This window comes from Osmerus mordax, chromosome 2, assembly GCF_038355195.1.
Source record: "Osmerus mordax isolate fOsmMor3 chromosome 2, fOsmMor3.pri, whole genome shotgun sequence".
In the NCBI taxonomy this organism is placed as follows: domain Eukaryota; kingdom Metazoa; phylum Chordata; class Actinopteri; order Osmeriformes; family Osmeridae; genus Osmerus; species Osmerus mordax.
In genome coordinates, this window is record NC_090051.1 from 14972618 (window position 1) to 14990653 (window position 18036).

At 50.3% G+C, this 18036-nt stretch overlaps 1 protein-coding gene across 2 annotated transcripts; it reads right to left on the bottom strand.

Annotated features, from left to right (window-relative positions):
• Window positions 1-376: 376 nt before the first annotated feature.
• LOC136964163 (GRIP and coiled-coil domain-containing protein 2) lies at window positions 377-13568 on the bottom strand. Of its 2 annotated transcripts, none has more exons than XM_067258160.1 (24): window positions 13418-13568; window positions 13057-13113; window positions 12799-12883; window positions 12614-12699; window positions 12425-12529; window positions 9868-12285; window positions 9612-9672; window positions 9151-9251; window positions 8881-8979; window positions 8323-8442; window positions 7580-7744; window positions 7247-7351; window positions 6692-6854; window positions 6400-6500; window positions 6243-6320; window positions 5803-5940; window positions 4951-5072; window positions 4496-4672; window positions 4119-4327; window positions 2641-2859; window positions 2401-2488; window positions 2138-2189; window positions 1835-2036; window positions 377-1648 (listed from the first exon to the last, which is right to left on the bottom strand). In XM_067258160.1, exons 1-24 carry the CDS (start codon window positions 13421-13423, stop codon window positions 1575-1577), a joined length of 5031 nt encoding a protein of 1676 aa, XP_067114261.1. In that variant the 5' UTR covers window positions 13424-13568; the 3' UTR covers window positions 377-1574. The 2 variants fall into 2 exon arrangements, with proteins under 2 accessions (XP_067114261.1, XP_067114253.1); XM_067258152.1 differs by having other exon boundaries at window positions 13057-13116.
• Window positions 13569-18036: the final 4468 nt, after the last annotated feature.

Here is an 18036-nt window from a genome sequence, read left to right on the forward strand (position 1 = left end):
TGGATTTACTGTAATTTAACGAGTAAAAACGCTAAATATGCCCAAAATATTAACAGGTGTATCAATGGGAAAACTGCAGAGCAAGTAAACTCAATTTGGTTATCCATTGCATAACAATTACACAAGCGTTTTAGACTGCTTGTGTGGTGGTATCAGAAATTGCATAGATTTCCTTAAAAGGCAGCAGTTCTCTGATGGAGGAGAAAGAACACTTCTGGCCAGTTCGATGTGTGCATGATGAGAGTGAGTGAATCTGTGTCTGGTAGCTGTCGGAGGTGTGTCCTGCAGAAGCATCATCTGCCAAAATATGGAGGCATATTTCATTGGTCTGGTAAAATGACCACCCTAAATGATCACAGACACGCGTTCGTTTTATTTGCAATGTTTTATTCTGGTGTTTAGTTAAACAACTCCGGGTCAGCTCCCCATTAAACGACAAATGCCAAATCTAAAGATACATAGTAATTGCTGTCTTTAGTCTATAACAGAGCATCAGAGCCTTCAGACAGTAAATTCAGCCGCAAAGACTAGAAACTCCCACCATTGAAACCATAAGCACTAGGCAAACAATGATCTCATTAACATTCTGCCCTTTTAGTTAACACATATATCCCACGTATAAATATAAAATAATTTGTTAAAAATACATTCAGTTGTTCCCATGTTTATATTACTCATCCGATAGGGCTCAATGAGGAATAAGCAGCTGCCAAATGGGTTTAGACATGGAATACATTAGCATATTTCCAATTAGTATTAGGTCAGATGTGGTCAAACAGGGATCATATTTTCCACTGGTTTACTTTCATGCGGATCTGAGTGCAAATACAACAGTTCAGGTCCCCTTTGTGTCATGAGTCTTGAGCATCACAGTCATTAAATAAAGTGCTCCTAATAACAAATTATTATCTTCACATTATCATTGAGCTTTGGATTCATACATTAATGCACAGAAATGAAACAAAAGCTATATTAACAGAAGAAAAATAACCAAACTCTTTAATCTCAATCCAAGCAGTGTTTCCAGTGCTGATGTGCTTTAGGATATTGAATGAAAAAACATTGGAAAAATACAGGATAAGGAAAAGATGACATCATCTTAAAATGGTCCCATTTCGGTATAATAAGAAAGGCATTGATGTTAGAACAAACCATGGATTCAGTAACTTTGCCTGTTTAACACAGTAATTCTATACTCAGGCCCCTGTTAAAAACTAGGAAGAAATTCAGGCCCCCACAGTTTAAAAACCACCGGTTTAACAGAACATTGACTGGCTGGTTTTGTTAAGTAACGACTGGCTTTCCTTCAAGTATGTGAGGTCACACAGATATTTTAAATTGCTCCAGTTAATTAGACAAACCAGTTAATTCTTTGAGAAGGCAAGTCAAGAACATAAGGTCACGTGTTGATATAAAAAGATATACTTGAACGTGATTAGGAAACTAGCTTCTACAAGTAATGCCAGGGAAGTTTTATGAGTGTCTAGGTAAGGGTCGGGTAAATGCCTGATGATATGTAGGAGAGTGTCCGGCCGCTGTGGTGACAGTCTGGGGAAGGGGGGGGGGGGGGGTGTTCACCTGATCCCAGACCAGCTGTGTAGATAGGAGGACCACCCTGATGCTCTGGCTCCTCCCACTTCCTCCTCGCCTAGGGGCATCACATGACATCACCAACATGACCAATGATGAAACCAACACAAAACATGACAGTGCACGACCACACAACGAGTGGGGACGGGTGACTCAGGAGAGCTATTCCACGTGACCGTGAGTACGTGTGTAAGAGATGGCGTACATGCACGGTGTGTCTGTGCGTGCGCGTGCGTGTACCTACCCTGTGCAATAGCCGCCAGCTTGTTCTTCTCCTCGGGGCTCAGCTGCAGCATGGTGTGGATGACGGGCAGCAGTGCCTGCCTCTCGCTGCCCGACCGCAGGAAGATGAACTGGAGGAGCACGTTCTTCAGATACTCCAGGTTGGCCACGCTCTTCTCCCGCTCGTGGTTGCGCTCCAGGCGGCGCACCTCGCTCTTCAGCAGCTGCGCACGCGCACGCGACGTCAACACACACAGGCGTATATGTGTGTGTGTGTGTGTGTGTGAGTGTGAGAAAGAGAGAGAGTGTGTGGGTGTGTACGTACCGTGACCTGCTCCATGAGGACAGCGTTGGTGGCCTCGGTCTCGTGCAGCAGGCTGTTGACATTTACATTACATTTAGTCATTTAGCAGACGCTCTTATCCAGAGCGACTTACAGTAAGTACAGGGACATTCCCCCCGAGGCAAGTAGGGTGAAGTGCCTTGCCCAAAGACACAACGTCAGTTGGCATGACCGGGAATCGAACTGGAAACCTTCGGATTACTAGCCCGATTCCCTCACCGCTCAGCCACCTGACTCCCGTGTACCTGTTCATGTGCTCCATGCTGCGGGAGACTGTGGTCAGCTTCTGGCTCAGCTCCTCCTTGGTCGGCTCCACCTGCCACACAAACGGTTCTGGGGAACCGCAACACACACGCGCACACGCCTCACGTCACATACACGCTCGCTTACAGCTCAGCGAACGCCTTTGAACACGAAATATCCGGGGCCTGACACGGACACACTGCTCATGATCTGAAGAAGAAAAAAAACCAAACGACACAAACCCTGTTTGGGGTCCGGGGAGGTGAGGAGCTGTTCCAGGGAAGGTAGGGGGGTGTGGGCTGGGGAGAGGGACTCGGTCTCGGTGGTCTCCATTCCCTCTCCTTCCTCTCTGGCCATGGACTGCATCTCGCTCAGGGCGAGGTTGAAGCCCCCCAAGGCCCCCTGCTCTGGGGGTCTGCGGTCCACCGCAGGCTTACGGCTGGACTGGGCTGGAGTCAAACCTGCGGAGGGGGACAAGACCGTTAGACCGTTCTTCAGTCATACATCTTGGTTGAAGACGGTGATATTTACTACTGCGGTTCACCATGGGAGGGCGCTGGTGCACAGTGTACAGTACATTTCAGTGGCCTGAAAAGGGAGAGGAAAAAAAATCGAATTGGAAGTGACTGAGCTGGGGGTGACAGGGCAATGAGAAAAATTGTGAATAATAGAAAGTGTGAAACAGAGAAGGAGGCTGTGTTTGTCTATGTGAGGGGATATGGTGGGTGTACATGGGCCGCTTGATGGATGAGCAATGTGCAGTCCTTCACACCCCACATCTCACCGACCCTCACACACACCCACTGCATCACCTGAGCACAATACATCACACCAGTAATCTGGACAGGTCATTATCACCTCAGGATTGGACGAAATCAGAGAGAACTAAGGACGGCGAGACCTCATATTAGAAGGCGTCATAGACAGGTGTCTGAAGGGAGGGCGAGGTGGGGCTGTATTCAGATTGCGCGGGCCGAGCTCGGCTAAGCTCCGGTAACGCTGCGAGGGAATGAGGAGAGGAGGCCGTTTAAGACGCTTTGGGACATCAACCCCAGTGTGCATTACGACACACTAACGACCAGACTCTTCAGATGCCTGCGTCTCTCCCAGGGGAGGCGGGGGGGCGGGTGGAGGAAGAGGAGGTCCAGGGAGTGTCACTGTAAACACCTCGACAAGTTAAGAGGAAGATGACAGACACACACGCGCGCGCACGTTATGCGAGTATGAGATAGAACGAGAGGAACACAAAGACAACGGCTGCAGGTCAAGTCCCTGCTACGTTTCCACGGAGCTGTTTGAGTAATCCTAAACTCCCTAACCAGCGGGACTATTCCTCAAACCACGGCTGCCTTCCTCCAGACAGCGCTGTCTGGCTACGCTTCATAACAACACTGGTCGCTACGGTCCTCTGAGGAATAAAGTGACAGATTGCCCACACTTGTGTGTGTGTGTGTTTACTCTGAATGTTTCTAGAAGGACAGATGTGTGGGAGGTGATATAGGAGCTTCCAGCTCTGCTTTGCTCAGAATCCCCACGCCGAGATCTCTTTCCCCTCTCCTCAAACAGAGGCATAAAGAAAAAACTAAAAAAACACTTCACAGTTGCAAAGAATCTCTCGAATTCTTCCGCAGCTATGTCACCCGGATTCCTAAGCCCCCCCCCCCCCCCCCCTGGAAGCCACCCCGGGCCGATGCGACTGACTGCCTGAGCGGGCCCTTACTGGACTGGCTCTGCAGGGCGAACAGCTGCTTCTCCAGCCTGCTGATCTGGCTCTGCAGCGTCTCCACCGTGGCCCTGTGCTCGTCCTGCAGGTGGCGGATCTGCTCCCTGAAGGCCGCTCGCTGGGCCTCCGTCTGGCGGCTCAGCTGGGCCACCGTCTGGGCGTGCTCGTTACGCAGGGACACGCTCTCCGTCTGGAGAGCCAGGAGTCTGGGAGGGGTGGAGGATGGAGGGCGGGGGGGGGGGGCACAGGAAGCAGGGAGGGAGCGAGACAGACCGCGTTAGAGAGGCCGAGGGGTAAGAGGGGTTTTCGTTCGGGTCGAACTTGATCCGCTGGCACGGGCCGAGGGTGCCCCGCGCTCGCCACGCCCAACGCACCTCTCCCTGAGCTGGGCCTCCTTGGCGACGGTCTCCTGGAGGATCTTGTTGTGCCTCTCCAGGAGCGTGTCGTGTTCCGCCTGCAGCTGCTGCAGCTCTGCCGCGCCGGCCCGGAGACCCTGCTGGCTGTCCTGCAGCTTGACCTGCAGCTGCTCCACCACGCTCTCCATCTGCTCCCTGAAACACACACACACGTTACATTTAGTCATTTAGCAGACGCTCTTATCCAGAGCGACTTACAATAAGTACAGGGACATTCCCCCGAGGCAAGTAGGGTGAAGTGCCTTGCCCAAGGACACAACGTCAGTTGGCATGACCGGGAATCGAACTTGCAACCTTCGGATTACTAGTCCGACTCCCTCACCGCTCAGCCACCTGACTCCATACTGACGTTACAGACATCACCACACACACACATAGCATAGACCACACACACCCACACACGCTGTCCGTACCTCTCCAGTTTGCTGGTGTCTCCGTCACTCTGGGCGGTGGTCTTGCTCTTCTGCTGCTTCAGGACATTGTGGACTCGCACCTTGTAGCTGTCGAACTCCTTGGCGGTGGAGGTCAGCTCGGCCTGGGAACGCCAGAACACACGGTCAGATGCCGTCCACAGACACAACACGGCCTCACGCAGCAAGGAAACTGCAGAGGACAGGAAGCAGGCAAGCAAGCTGTGGGGCTGTAGGGCAAACGCACTGCTAGAGACGCCTTCCGTATCTGTATCATGGGAGGGAGGGGGAGAGAATGAGTGAGCGGAGGAGAAGAAGAGTGTAATTAAAACAACTTGTGGTGAACGTCCCTCAGGTGGGAGGGGGGGGAACCCGGCAGCACTTCCTCTCCTGTGGAGCTGGACTGATTCATTTATCACCAACCATATTCCCGGGGGGGGGGGGGGGGGGGGGGGGGGGCACCCCTCCCAATGAAAAATGGTTTCAGCCATTTAGCAGCGCTGCACACTCACGCACGGCTGATGGGAGATCTGTAACAATATTTCTACAGCACTGAGGACCGGAGCCGGGCTGGGCCGAGCTAATGGAAGGAGGAGAGATGGGAGGAAAATGGAGAGGGGAGGAAGGATGGAGCGTTTGTGTGAGGGGAGGAGAGTAATGGCGAGAGGCGAAAGAGGCAAGATAGAAGAAAAAAAAAAAGAAAAAAACTAAGGGTGGAGGGAGAGCAAGAGGAGAGCGTAGCAGAGGAGAGAAAGGTAGAGTGAGAGGGCTGAAAGGACAAAGTGTACTCCTCTTGGCACGTGTAACAGATGGTCCTTTGGGGCAACAGGTGCGCGTGCGTGCGTGCATGCGTACCTTGGTGGTGTGACACTCCTCTTGCAGGGCGCTGATCCTCTGCTGGAGAGAGAAGGAGCTTTTCTGCTGCTGCTCCAGGACTGACCTCAGTTGCTCCTGCAGCCTGTGCCTCTCTGCTGATACCTCACACACCTGGATCTACACACACACACACACACACACACACACACACACACACACACACACACACACACACACACACACACACACACACACACACACACACACACACACACACACACACACACACACACACACACACACACACACACACACACACACACACACACACACACACACACACACACACACACACACACACACACACACACACACACACACACACACACACACACACACGTATTCGCCTTTTGTAACAGGTAGATTCTTAGGTCCTGCCTAAACCAATGTAGAGGGCCTTGATAACAACAGTAGTTTACCTTCAAGCTCTCTAGCTGCTGCTGGTGAGCTTCCAGTTCTCCCTTCAAAGAGGCCTGCAGCATCATCTGAGTGGCATCCTGCTTACACAAGCACAGTTTAACACACGTACACAGACCTATAGCGTACATTGGAAGATGTCATCTGTGGGGGACAGACCTGTTTCTTGGCATCAGCCAGATCCTTCTTGGTCTTCACCAGCAGCTGTTTCATCTTGGAGGTCTTCTCCTCCCCCTGGTCTACCTGTGTCTTCAGAGACTCTGAGGCACACACACACACACACACACACGAACAAGGAGCATTATATGAAGGTAATTGTATAACAGCATGAGTCTTTTGATCCCAGCCTGGTTATTAATGAACTAGGTGGTGGATTGCCCGCAGAGAAAGCAAGTCAGTGGGTCATATTGTTTGTTTGTGTGTGTGTGTGTGTGTGTGTGTGTAGCCACACCGATCTCCTGGTGGAGTGTGTCCTCCTTCTGAGTGTGTGTTTTGATCTGGGTCTTCAAGTCCTCCACAAACACATCTCTCTCTGAGAGCTTGGTGTTGAGCTCCTTGACCAGCCGCTCATAGTCTGCCATCTCCATGTCCAACAGGGAGTTCTGCTGCGCTTCCTGCGGCACAGGGAACAGAGAAACACACCTTACATCGGCGCGCACGCACGCACGCACACCAGCATCCAATGCACGCAATAAGGCCAACGTTCAGAGTGCCAAGTTAAGTCATAACGACGATAGACTCTTCAGTGGGAGATACAAAACAGTCAGTTGTGTGGGCATGAGCCCACACAACGGTTCTGTTCCAGGCGGGCTCCGTGTTCACGTGTCCTCTCAGCCCGGCTCTCCTAATGGAGAAGCAAGGCCTCCAGCACTAGCAGGCGAAAATGCAACTTTCACATCCTCCTGTACTTGTCGTTTTTTTTTTTTTAAGGACCAGCGGCGACACATTACCTCGTAGTGACTTCTTGATTCAGCTGATACGCGTGTGTGTGTGCGTGTGTGTGTACCTTGCGTAGCTGCTCCAGCTCCTGGGCGGTCTGCTGAGACTGCTGGTTGAGTTTGCGGAGCTGAGCTGTCAGCTCCTCCACCTCCTTGAGAGCCGCGGACACATCCTGGAGAAACGCACAACAACCTCTTACAGCCCTCCGCCCCGTGGGGACACACACACACCCACACGGCACGTCTGAACGACCGCTCGACTTCAGCTTCCTCGTCCCAAGTCTGTTTGTCTCTCTCTCTGTTTGCCTTCCTCCCCCTCCCTCTCTTTTTTTCCCCGTGTCGTTTCATGTGTGCGAGTTTCTCCCGCGGTGCGGTGCGGTGAGACTCTGTGACGCAGATACCTTGGCCTTCTGTTCCTTCACCAGCCTCTCGGCCTGCAGGTCTCTGTCCAGCGCGGCCGTGTGTCTGTGAGTCTCCTGCAGCTGCCCCTCCAGCTGTCTCACGGTGCTCCTCGCTGTCTCCATCCCCACCAACAGGTCCTCCTTCTCAGACCACAGCTGCTCGTGCTGCCGACAAACACACGCGCGCGCACACGCACACACTCAGTCAGGCGAATCTGACAAACAGCCACCCCTCTGGCACTTATATCGGCCAGGGAAAGTGAATCAACGTCAAACACAACATCCCATCATCGTTTGCTGGGCATGCGCATCAGACGGCGTGCGGTTCTTTTCAGAGCTGCCTCCCTCAGTCCTAGACTCCTGCGAGGCTCCCTGGGGGGTGCCTGAGCTCACACAAGCAGAACCAGCCTTTTCCTTGGACGACGAGAGACGCTGCAACGCCAGATGGAAGCCAGACACTTGTTTACTTACCTGACGTTTGCTACCTCACTGGGAAGAAACGGTTCCGAGCGAAGGGTGACATAAAAAATCGTAATAAAAAATGTGCGGGGGTCGGAATAGCTCTGAAGTTCACCCACTCGCATTTAATGGGCAGTTAGCGGGCATTCAGCTATTACAGAGATACCGACACAGATTGGCACTGTTTATTTACTTTAAGGTGAAGGCCGTCTTCCAAGAAGGGTTGGTCTGAATACTGTTGTGACTGTGTACGTGTCACACACACTCGGAGTCATGTGACGTACCTGTGTGACTGCAACGGCCAGTCGCTTGGTCTGCTCGGCAATCTGTTTCTCTGCCGCCTCTCCTCTCTCCTTCTCCTTCTCCAGCTGCTCGCTCTGCCTGTCGTAATCCATTTGAAGGTTCTGACACGTACACACACACACATTCATTATTAAGTACCTCTTCTATTGCGTAATGTACAGGAGGGAAAGTATGAATCAAGCTGGTTTGACAGCGTCTCAATTTCGGTCGGGAACAAAACTCTCATTAGATACAACAGAGCGATTCCCTCTAAGGCTGCCGCCTACACATGAAGCAGGGGCCACGGCTATTTATCGATACGATTGTTCTTTACAGCATAAAAACGCAGTGGACACACTCCGTTGTATAAACCACGTTCCGAAAAGTGATGTACTCTGCACCGCTCTGGACGGGGGGGAGGGGGGGGGGGGGGGGGGGGATGCAGACGAATGGTATTGCGTAATGCCGCGTTGAAAAACGAAGGCTTGGGAAGGAGGGTCTCGGATCACCGTTGCAGGGGTCGGGGGTTAAGGTTTAGAGAGAGAGAGGCTCGTGAGTACCTTGTATCCCTCGGCGCCGTGGATGATGTCTTTCATGGAGCTGGTAACTTTCTCTCTAGCCGCCTTCAACACCTCCACTTCCTCCTTGAGAGTCGCAGCCTGGAAGACAACTGATCAGTCAAATCTTTGTCTTCTTTGAGGGTTCGAGGTTGGTATAGGTGCATGTCTGCAGGCATCTGTGACATTGCTTGTAAACGGGGGTTACAAGCAATTATTTTTATGTTGTATAATACAGCCTAACTAACCTGCCCATAACTGGTCCTATCATACCTCTTTCTTGCTGATGTCCAGCTCCTTCCTGGCCTTCACAGCCACAGCTTTGATCTTGTTCATCCTCTCGTCCTTCTCTTTGCTCTCCTTCTCCAGCAGGGCTGGTGAGGGAACAGCAGACATGGTTCAGGACGACTCATGCACACAGGGAACCATACAGACACTCATAACTGGCTGAATGAACCAGGACAACTAAATCACAAGTTGTTTTACAGTGTACGTCATTTTATAATGTGCATGGTAATAGAGTGCTCCGAGGTGAATTAATGAATGAATAAATGAATAAAAAAATAAGAGAGTGCCATGTTGATAAGCATCAAGTCAATAATACACACACACACACTCACAAAACTAAGATGCTAACGGCATCTCAAAACAACTAATTGGAAACTACGGGTGGAATCCCACATTATTGTTCCCTACAGGGAACTTCATTAAGAGAAGAGTAATTATGGACGTACCGATCTTCTCAGTGAGCTGACTGTCCAGGTTTTCCCCAGAGGGAGTGGAGTCGGATGCAGACTGCAGAAAGGACAGAGCAGACAAAGGGAGAGAAGTCAATCAGCAGAACTAATGAGAAATACCTCAGTAGCCAATCGAACAAACCCACCACTGAGACTGCTGCTGAGGTAAACCAGACGGAAGAAACATTGTAGAGCTTTTTAAACGTGACTAAACTGTTTGTACCAGACAGGGTAACACCGAGGGACCACATACCTGCAAGGTGGCCATCTCACTCTTTAGCTGGGATATCACAGACTCCTTCTCTGCCAGCTGTTGTTCGAGCTCTCTCCTCTCTGTCTCCACCTCGGTTTTCAACATCTCTCCCTCTGCGTCTCTTCTCTCCCTCTCCTCCTTCTCTCGGTGTTCCAGCGTCTCAGACGCCTGCATGACCTGGGCCTGGAGTTCCTGGTTCTCTTCTCTCATCTTCTCATTGGCCAGTCTCATCTCCTCCAGGTCTCTCTGCAGGGCTTCCATATCAGCCACCACCTCCTCCGTACGACTCCTCAGCATGTGCCTCTCCTTCTCCAGCTCCTCGACGTGCTCCTGCAGCTCCTCCCGCACCTCCTCCGACCCCCTTTCCCTCTGGGCCTCTTCGAGGCTGCTCTTCAGCATGTTCCTCTCCCTCTCCAGCTCCTCTGCACGCGTCCGTAGCTCCAGCAGCTCCTCCTCCGAGGAGCTGCTAAGGGCTCGGGCCTGCTCCCGCAGAGCCCTGACGGTCTCCTGGGCCTGCTCCTCCCTGCTCCTCAGACCGGCCAGTTCCTCAGACAGGCCGGTCATCCTGGCCTCCAGCTGCTGCCTCTCTGCGGCCTCTAGCCTCAGCTTGCTCTCCAGCTCAGGCAGCCGCTGGCCCAGGCTGTCTCTCTCTCCCTGGACGTGCGACAGGGCCGTAGACGCCTCCTCCAGGCTCAGCCGGAGACTGGCCCTGTCACCGGAGAGCTCCGACACCATCTGCTCCAGGGAGGTCACCTTCTTTTGCCCTTCGCCGCTCTCGTCCCTCAGTCTCTTCACCTCCTCGTCTTTCTCCTCCCGTAGCTTCTTGGCCTCCTCTCTCCCGCTTGTCGCCTCCAGCTCCCTCTCTTGCGTCAGCCGTGCCACCTCCTGCTCTCTGAGCTGCAGCAGGGACTGGGTTTCCGTGGTGACGGAGCGCAGCATCTCCTCCAGCTCGTGCACGGCGCTCTCCTTCAGCTGCAATCGGGAGAGGACCTCCTCGTGACGTCTGCTCAGCTCCTCCACAGAGGCCTTCAGCTCCAGAGCTAACGCAGTCTTCTCTTCCACAGAGGCCTGTAGCGTCTCCTTGAGCCCCTCTGCTGCCCGGGTCTGGCCCAGGGCGCCCTCCAGACTCTGCTCAACGCTCTGGAGTCTTTCCTTCAGGAAGACTTTTTCCTTGGTGGCCTCACTGACCTTCTGTCCCAGGGCTTCCTTCTCTTCACCGAGCACCCGGACCTTCTCGTGGAGTTCCTTAACAGCATCGTCCCCCTGCTCCTTCAAGGCCTCGTATTGCCTGACAAACTCCCCAGTCTTCTGGCCCAGCTCAGTCTCCAGACCTCTGAGGATGTCCCTGGTGAGTTCATACTCGGCCACGGCCATGTTTCTCTCCCGGGCAAGGGCCTCACACTGGTCCTTAAGACCCTGGAGCTCCAGGTTCTGCTGGTCTTCTGGGTCAAGAGCCTGCTTGTCTGGGAAAGGGCTGGAGCAGGAGAGTGGACTACTGGGACTAGGACCAACAGAAAAGTCCTCTTCTATGTTAGTCTGAGGTCCATCATGGGTGTCAGTAATTGGAGGAGCCTCGTGTTTCGGGTTTGTGGGATCAAGGGCCGCGCTCTCCCGGGACATTTGCAGCTCGTCAATCTTGAACTCCAGCTCCTCCCTCTCGATCTGAAACTCCTCCCTTGCGCGTTCCAGCTCTGCCTCCAGCTCACTCTTGACATTGCCAAGCAACGTCAGTTCATCCTGGAGCATGGTATTGTGGGCCTGTAGGTCATCCAGCGCCGCTCGGAGCCTCCCGGAATCCCCGGCCTCGTTGTCGCTTGTGCTGTTCTGGCTGCAGCCGGACAACTCCAGCATCCTGGCGATGCCTGAGCCGCGGCTAGGCTCCTCCTCTTCCTCCTGGACGTCCTGCAGGTAGCTGTCCTTGAGGGCCAGCTGTTCCGTCAGCTCCTCTTGGAGCAGCAGCAGGCGCTCCCTCTCAATCTCATAGTCCTCTTCCAGGGCTCGGAGCTCCTCCTCGTGCTGGAGGCTCTTCTGGGACAGCTCCTCCCTCAGGTTCTCTGCCTCCTGCTGGGCCTCAGTCAGCGCCCTCTGTTGGTCTTCCTGCTGCGCTGCAGCCTGCTGCCTGGACGAGTCCAGCTCAGTCTGCAGGCCGAGGAGTTGGGACTCCAGACTTCTTAGGAGCGCTTGGGCACCTTCCGCCACCTCCGCCTCTTCTCTTTGCCTTGGTCTCTCTTTTTCACTCTCTTTCTCCCTCTCGCTCTCTTCGCGCTCTTTCAGGAGCTTCTGGAAATACTCAATCTCCTCCATATGCTTGGCTTTTGAATTTCCGATGGTCTTTTCAAGAGCTTCTATTTCTTTCTGGTGCTCTTCCCTTGCCAAGTCCAACTGTGCTTGAATTGTTGCCAGCTTCTGTACTGTATCCTAGGTAAATAAAAAGAACTGTGAGGTACAGTTAATCTGTATTGCATCTTGTTGCATTGCATGGTAATATACTGTTCTATATGTATACTGCATTGTATTGGCTTTCTCTGTACTGTACTGTGCAGTATTGTAGGCTGACCTTGGTTTGTTTCTTTGCCTTCTCGTTGTCTTTGCGCATCATTACCAGACTTTGCTGAGTTTCAGCCTTCTCCAGCAGAACTGCATCCATTCTCTCAGTCAGTTCCTAGTACGCACAAACCAAACCATTCAGTTCCCAATACAGTCAACTCAAGAGCATATATTATTGAGCATAAGACAGCTAACCCACCTGTATTATAGAATTGTCAGGAGAGCAATTATTAGTTGTAGATTCCGGGGGTTTTGATTTGATTGTCTCAACCTCCTTCTCCAGATCTAGAAGACAGTGATGGAAATTGTTAGCGATTAAATTTACTTTTTAATTATGGGAATAGTCAAGTAGTGACTTAATTATAGTATTGTCCTTGTTGCTACCTGCACATTTAGATTTGAGCTTCTGCATGGCAGCCATCTGCTTCTTAGCAAACTTAATGAGGTCATCCTTGGAAAGCGTGTCCAACTAATGGAGGAGTGGTCAAACAGATATTTTACTTGTTCAAACACAAATGATTTAATGATAACGACTATGAGTTATTTAGGTTCACGGGTATAGTATAGCCATAAGAATTACGTTCTGGATGGATGGTGTAGGGGACAGGCACATTGACTAAACAATCGGTGGTGGTTTTGTACCTTTGATTTTGCTCCACCTGCGGGGGGCGAAACCACAGAGTCTGCTCCGGGGTCTTGCTGCTGCCCACATAAAGAACATGAATAAACCACATCCAGGAAATGACAGCATGTTAGTTATGTGGCTTGCTTGTACAAGCTAGCTAGCTGACACATAATTAGCAACAATGCATGCAATTAGTAAGCCATTGGGAACGATCCATGTATTTATTATAATATCAAACGGTATAAATAGTCCACAGGAAGCCTAACGACGACACGATAGCTACGTGATGTACAGTAGCTTGCTAGCCTGGTACAGCAGGTTGTTTAACCAGTTTGAGTAGCAATTCTTACAAGCAAGCATTTCTTTTTGCTAAATTACCTCCATCTTAAAAGGAACAGTGTAACTGCCCAGTTTTTGTTGTTTATGCTGCAAAGTCGCTAGTGTCCAATATCATTCCAGGGGTTAGTAGGCTATAATATTATAGTATACGGTTTTCAAACCAAATGTTGAGTGTTTTGGCTGCCTCGGAGTCGTTTCCGCATTCGTCGGAACGTCAACATGCGTCACGCATAAGTGCTTCACAAATCCACGGCCTTCAAAATAAAGGTCACGGTTCGTTCACTAGCGTCCGCGGGGCTGCTTTTCAGTAAAATTGGTTCTTTTTCAAATTCTCGCTTGGTAGGTATAGGCTACCTCGGTCATATATTATCAGAAAAACAGATTTACGTAATGTAACAGTTTATTTTCGCAATGACTTGATGACATGTGTTTGTAAATAAACAGTTATTGACCCAGTAGGCTATAACAACATTCAATACACTTTGACGTTTTAGTTACTCTTCTATTCTTTTGTGGGAGTTAAACAAAAATGCATAGCCTACTGAGAGAAGCAACAGTCGAAGTTTTCGTGGTACTTTTTTATTTAAAATCCCGAAGATTTTATGAGGTCTAGTTGGTCTTTAGGCTACACTAGATGCAATTGCATTTCATTTCGCGAGAATGGGCATTCTTTTTACATAACTTTTTTGTCTTTGTGACCTTTGTGACGCATGGATAGCTTTACAGAAAACTGTAGTCTGCTCTTAATTATATCGTGGCCGTTCTTTGTTAGAGTGCACCATCGATCAAATGTCGGGGTGACAAGTCTTTCCAGTTTATCACGTGGGTAATATACCTTTTCACAGTCGAAAGGTCAGTTTTCCTTGGAACAACAGAATGTCAAGAGGCTCATATGTTTGTTGAAGACTAAAGAGTGTATTAGTAATGCGCATAAATTCATCTGTTGCCTGTGAGAAAGGTAAATGAAAAGAATACAGAGGCAAGCTTGTAAAAGTGCTGCAGTTGGAATCAGGACAATGCCATATGGGTCAACAGGATTATTTTGTACTCTAACAGCTAACAACTTGCATGAAAGGAAGACACAGTTGTGTGTGTCCACTAGTTGGCTCAGAATGAAGGAAATGTCAAAAAATTCTTTATGTGTCCTTCCAGGAAGAGGGAAGGCACATAAAGAAGATTAAAATTGATCATAAACGGGCAGAGAGGAAGGTGTGCCAGGAGGTAGATTAATGTCACACTCATTTTAATCCTCCCAGGCACAAACTGCTCCATCTTGGGCTAGGCTCCACTCTTCTGTGTATTGTATTTGCTAGATTGGGGACAGGAATTGACTATTGGGGCAGCAACAGGAGTACGGACTAGGCTAACCCAAAAACTATGGCAAGGGCTTGGGAGAAGGGGCTGGGACTGGACAGGAACCAACTGTAAGCCATGGACAGTCAAGTTAGAGAGAGACTGGGCTCGTGCTTTGGAGAAGGGCGGGCTAGAGTATTGTTTTTTGACAGGCTGTCTTCAGGCTGGGGTTATCCGCAGCTGACAGGGCACTGAGCCTGTCTCCAGCCTGGTTGAAGGCTCTGTTTGTGTATTCCCGTCACGTGGCGCCTCTTTCATCTGTTGAATATGTACAGTGTCTGTTTTGACACAAGCCAGAGCAGGAGCTGACAGAGCCTCCTTAGTGAACTGCTCTCTTTCTGACACAGCTGGGCCATGGTTGTCTCGCTCCGCAGCCCCACGACAGGGCAGGTCATGGGATGGGGTAGGGTGAGGGTGGGGGGTTCTAGGCTGGGCTGGGCTGTGGAGCTGGATCAAGACCCCCACAGCAAGGCTCCACATTTAAACATCCATAACATCCCATGTCCTCACCTCTGCCTCAATCTCATACACACATACACACACATATTTATTACCCCGTCACATACCTCTCTCCGCCATCTCCCCACCCCTCTTTTGAGGCCATTTGTCTCCCCTTCTCTCTGCTTGCAGGAGGAGACAGCTGACACTCTGATGCTTCAGGGTGTAATGAATAGGCTGACTGGGTCTATCCGCTGCAACACTTAAGTCTCTCTCCTTTTCTCTCACTCACTGGCACTTTGGTTTCTCCCTCAACTCATTTCAGCCAAGGTGGAGATGACAAGCTGCTATGGGCCTCAGGCTGACATGGGAGTTTGAGAGCAGTGTGTTTTACACTGTAGGCTGGGGTAGAATACAAGTGATGTATGTCCTCTCCACTGGATCTGTTGTTATTCCTGCCAACTTTATTTGACAACATTCACTCCGATTTCTTCCCCTCTCGTACCTCCACCCGATCTTTCCCTTTCAACCTAATCGTGCTCCTCCCCTTCTCTTTCCCTCCCACCTAATCACCCTCCCACTGCCTGGTCTCACTGGGGGGGGTGACTGGGAAGGTCCCCTACTGTTTGATTGGAGCAGCTCCTTCAGGCATGGGGTACGCGAGTGTTGACACCTTACAGCAGACCCCCGACCGCCCCCCGCCCCCCCTGTGATTGCAGAGGACTTTCTCAGCTGATTGTAGCGGGCATTCCAAATAAGCCTTTTGACATTGCTCGAAGAGTGCCCAGAACAACATTTGATTAATAGCCTTTGAGACAAGTATGTTAATTGACATTTACATGAGAGTATTTGGACTGGATACTCTCTAACAGGTCTTATTCATGGTCGACCTTTCTCTTTAACCCTTGTGTTATCTTCGGGTCATTCTGACCCATCAGTCATTGTGACCCACCGTCGTATTGGGACAAATTTACCTCCTACAAAAACAAAGTGAAGCATTTTCTTTTAACTGTCGGGCTGTCTCAGACCCCCCACACTGCAATGGTTAAAAGAAAATTATTTTTATTTGTTTTTGTATTGGGTAAAATTGGGTAAACACAACGGTGGTTCGTTATGAACCTTTGGGTCATGTGACCCGAAGGCAGCACAAGGGTTAAGAAATTAATTGTACATCAAATGTCCTCAAAATGTCCGCATTAATCATTGTTTACCTCACACAGTATACCATCATTTTGCATTTCTCAACAGAAATGCATTTCTCTCATTTTATTCCTTTTCATAACCTCCTCTAGTCATTTCCTCCATGACATTTGTCTCCCTCTGTCTGACAGTGCCATTAACCGGCAATAAGACCTGACATTTCTGTGTACTTCTGGGGGAATTGGAACCACTCTGTTCAATATTCCAGTCTGTTGCAAAACAAAAGCTACAGACTGTGAGAGAATGCTGTTGGAATGAATGAACACAATAAGACCAGTCTATGAAGACAGATTATATTTATTATACAGACAGGAAGCATTTCCTCATTGTAGGTCCGATATAAGAATTCAGTAAAAAAAATTAAAAGAGGGACGATATAAGATATGCATTGCAGAATACAGATCAAAGGGAAGAAAGGTTAAACGGAGGTGAATAACAAAGAGGAGACCTCTGACCACTTGTTTATCCATAGTTGTCCTCTTCCGCTCCATCCCCCTAGCCTGCTTCCATTATTGATGCCCCCAGACTCTCATCCTCTCTGCTGGATCTCCTGTGCGCCAGCAGAGGGATAAGGAGAGATGCAGATCTGACCTTAGATGTCAGCGCTGGGTCAACCGTTCAGTGTGTACTCTGCTCTATTGTCCACCTGCTGAACCCGCCCAGCGGCTCCCCGAGTACTCAGGCCCCGGGTCTGAGCGTGACTGCAAATCCACCCTGCTGCATTAGTGCTTTAGAGATGGAGAGCGGTCCTTTTTTTTCTTCTTTTCGTCCTAGTCTTATTCCTTTCTTGCCCCTCCTGTCACCTCATCCTCCCGTTTTGCCGTCTACGGCTGTAAAAAAAACAAAAGAAAAAACGATTTTCGAACGCATACATTTTTACCACTTGCTGGTTTGGTATCCTCTGCGTCCGCCATTGTAAGGGAGCGATCGTTTTGCCACCCAGCCGTGTGCTTCCCTTTCTGCCATGACCCTATGCTGAACATCACTCTCATGTTCGGTCACCAGTGATGCTAATATAAACATGTCACAGCAAGTGATGCAACCCTGAAACGGCAGCCTTCTCTCATTCAGCTCGTCTTGGATTGCTGTGACGGATGATCCTCTCCCACACTCACACGAGCGCGCACAGGCGTGTGTGTACGCACACACAGGTCCAAGGCTGATTTCATTTGCGGAGATGGAGATACAAGAACACAGCAGCGCTCCATATTGACATGATCCAAGTTGGTCTATGCTAAATGTTTGAAATATAGGCTTTTCTCAGACTGCAAGCCCTTCTCCCTCCTCCCCCACCTTATTTTCTCCTCTTTAGCTTCTCCCCCCTCCCTATCTCACACTACCACAGACTGTCTCTCTGTGTCTCCCTCTTTTTCATCCCTTCCTCTCTTTCCCTTTATTAATCTGGTGAAGGGATGGCCTATGACCATTGCACAATAACTCTGTCTGTGCGTAAGAGCGTGTGTCTGATAGACCGTAAGAAGAAGTGTGCGTGTCTGAGACGCGGAGAGAGAGACTCTTCACCTTCACTCGGAGTTTCATCTCCTGTGCTGCCTCGCCTTCAATCAGAGCTAATGGAACTGTTGGCACACACTTACACACATACAAACACAAGGCCAGTCCCTATTTCTCAGCCACGATCCGCAAACCACCGAATCTTCTCCCCTCCA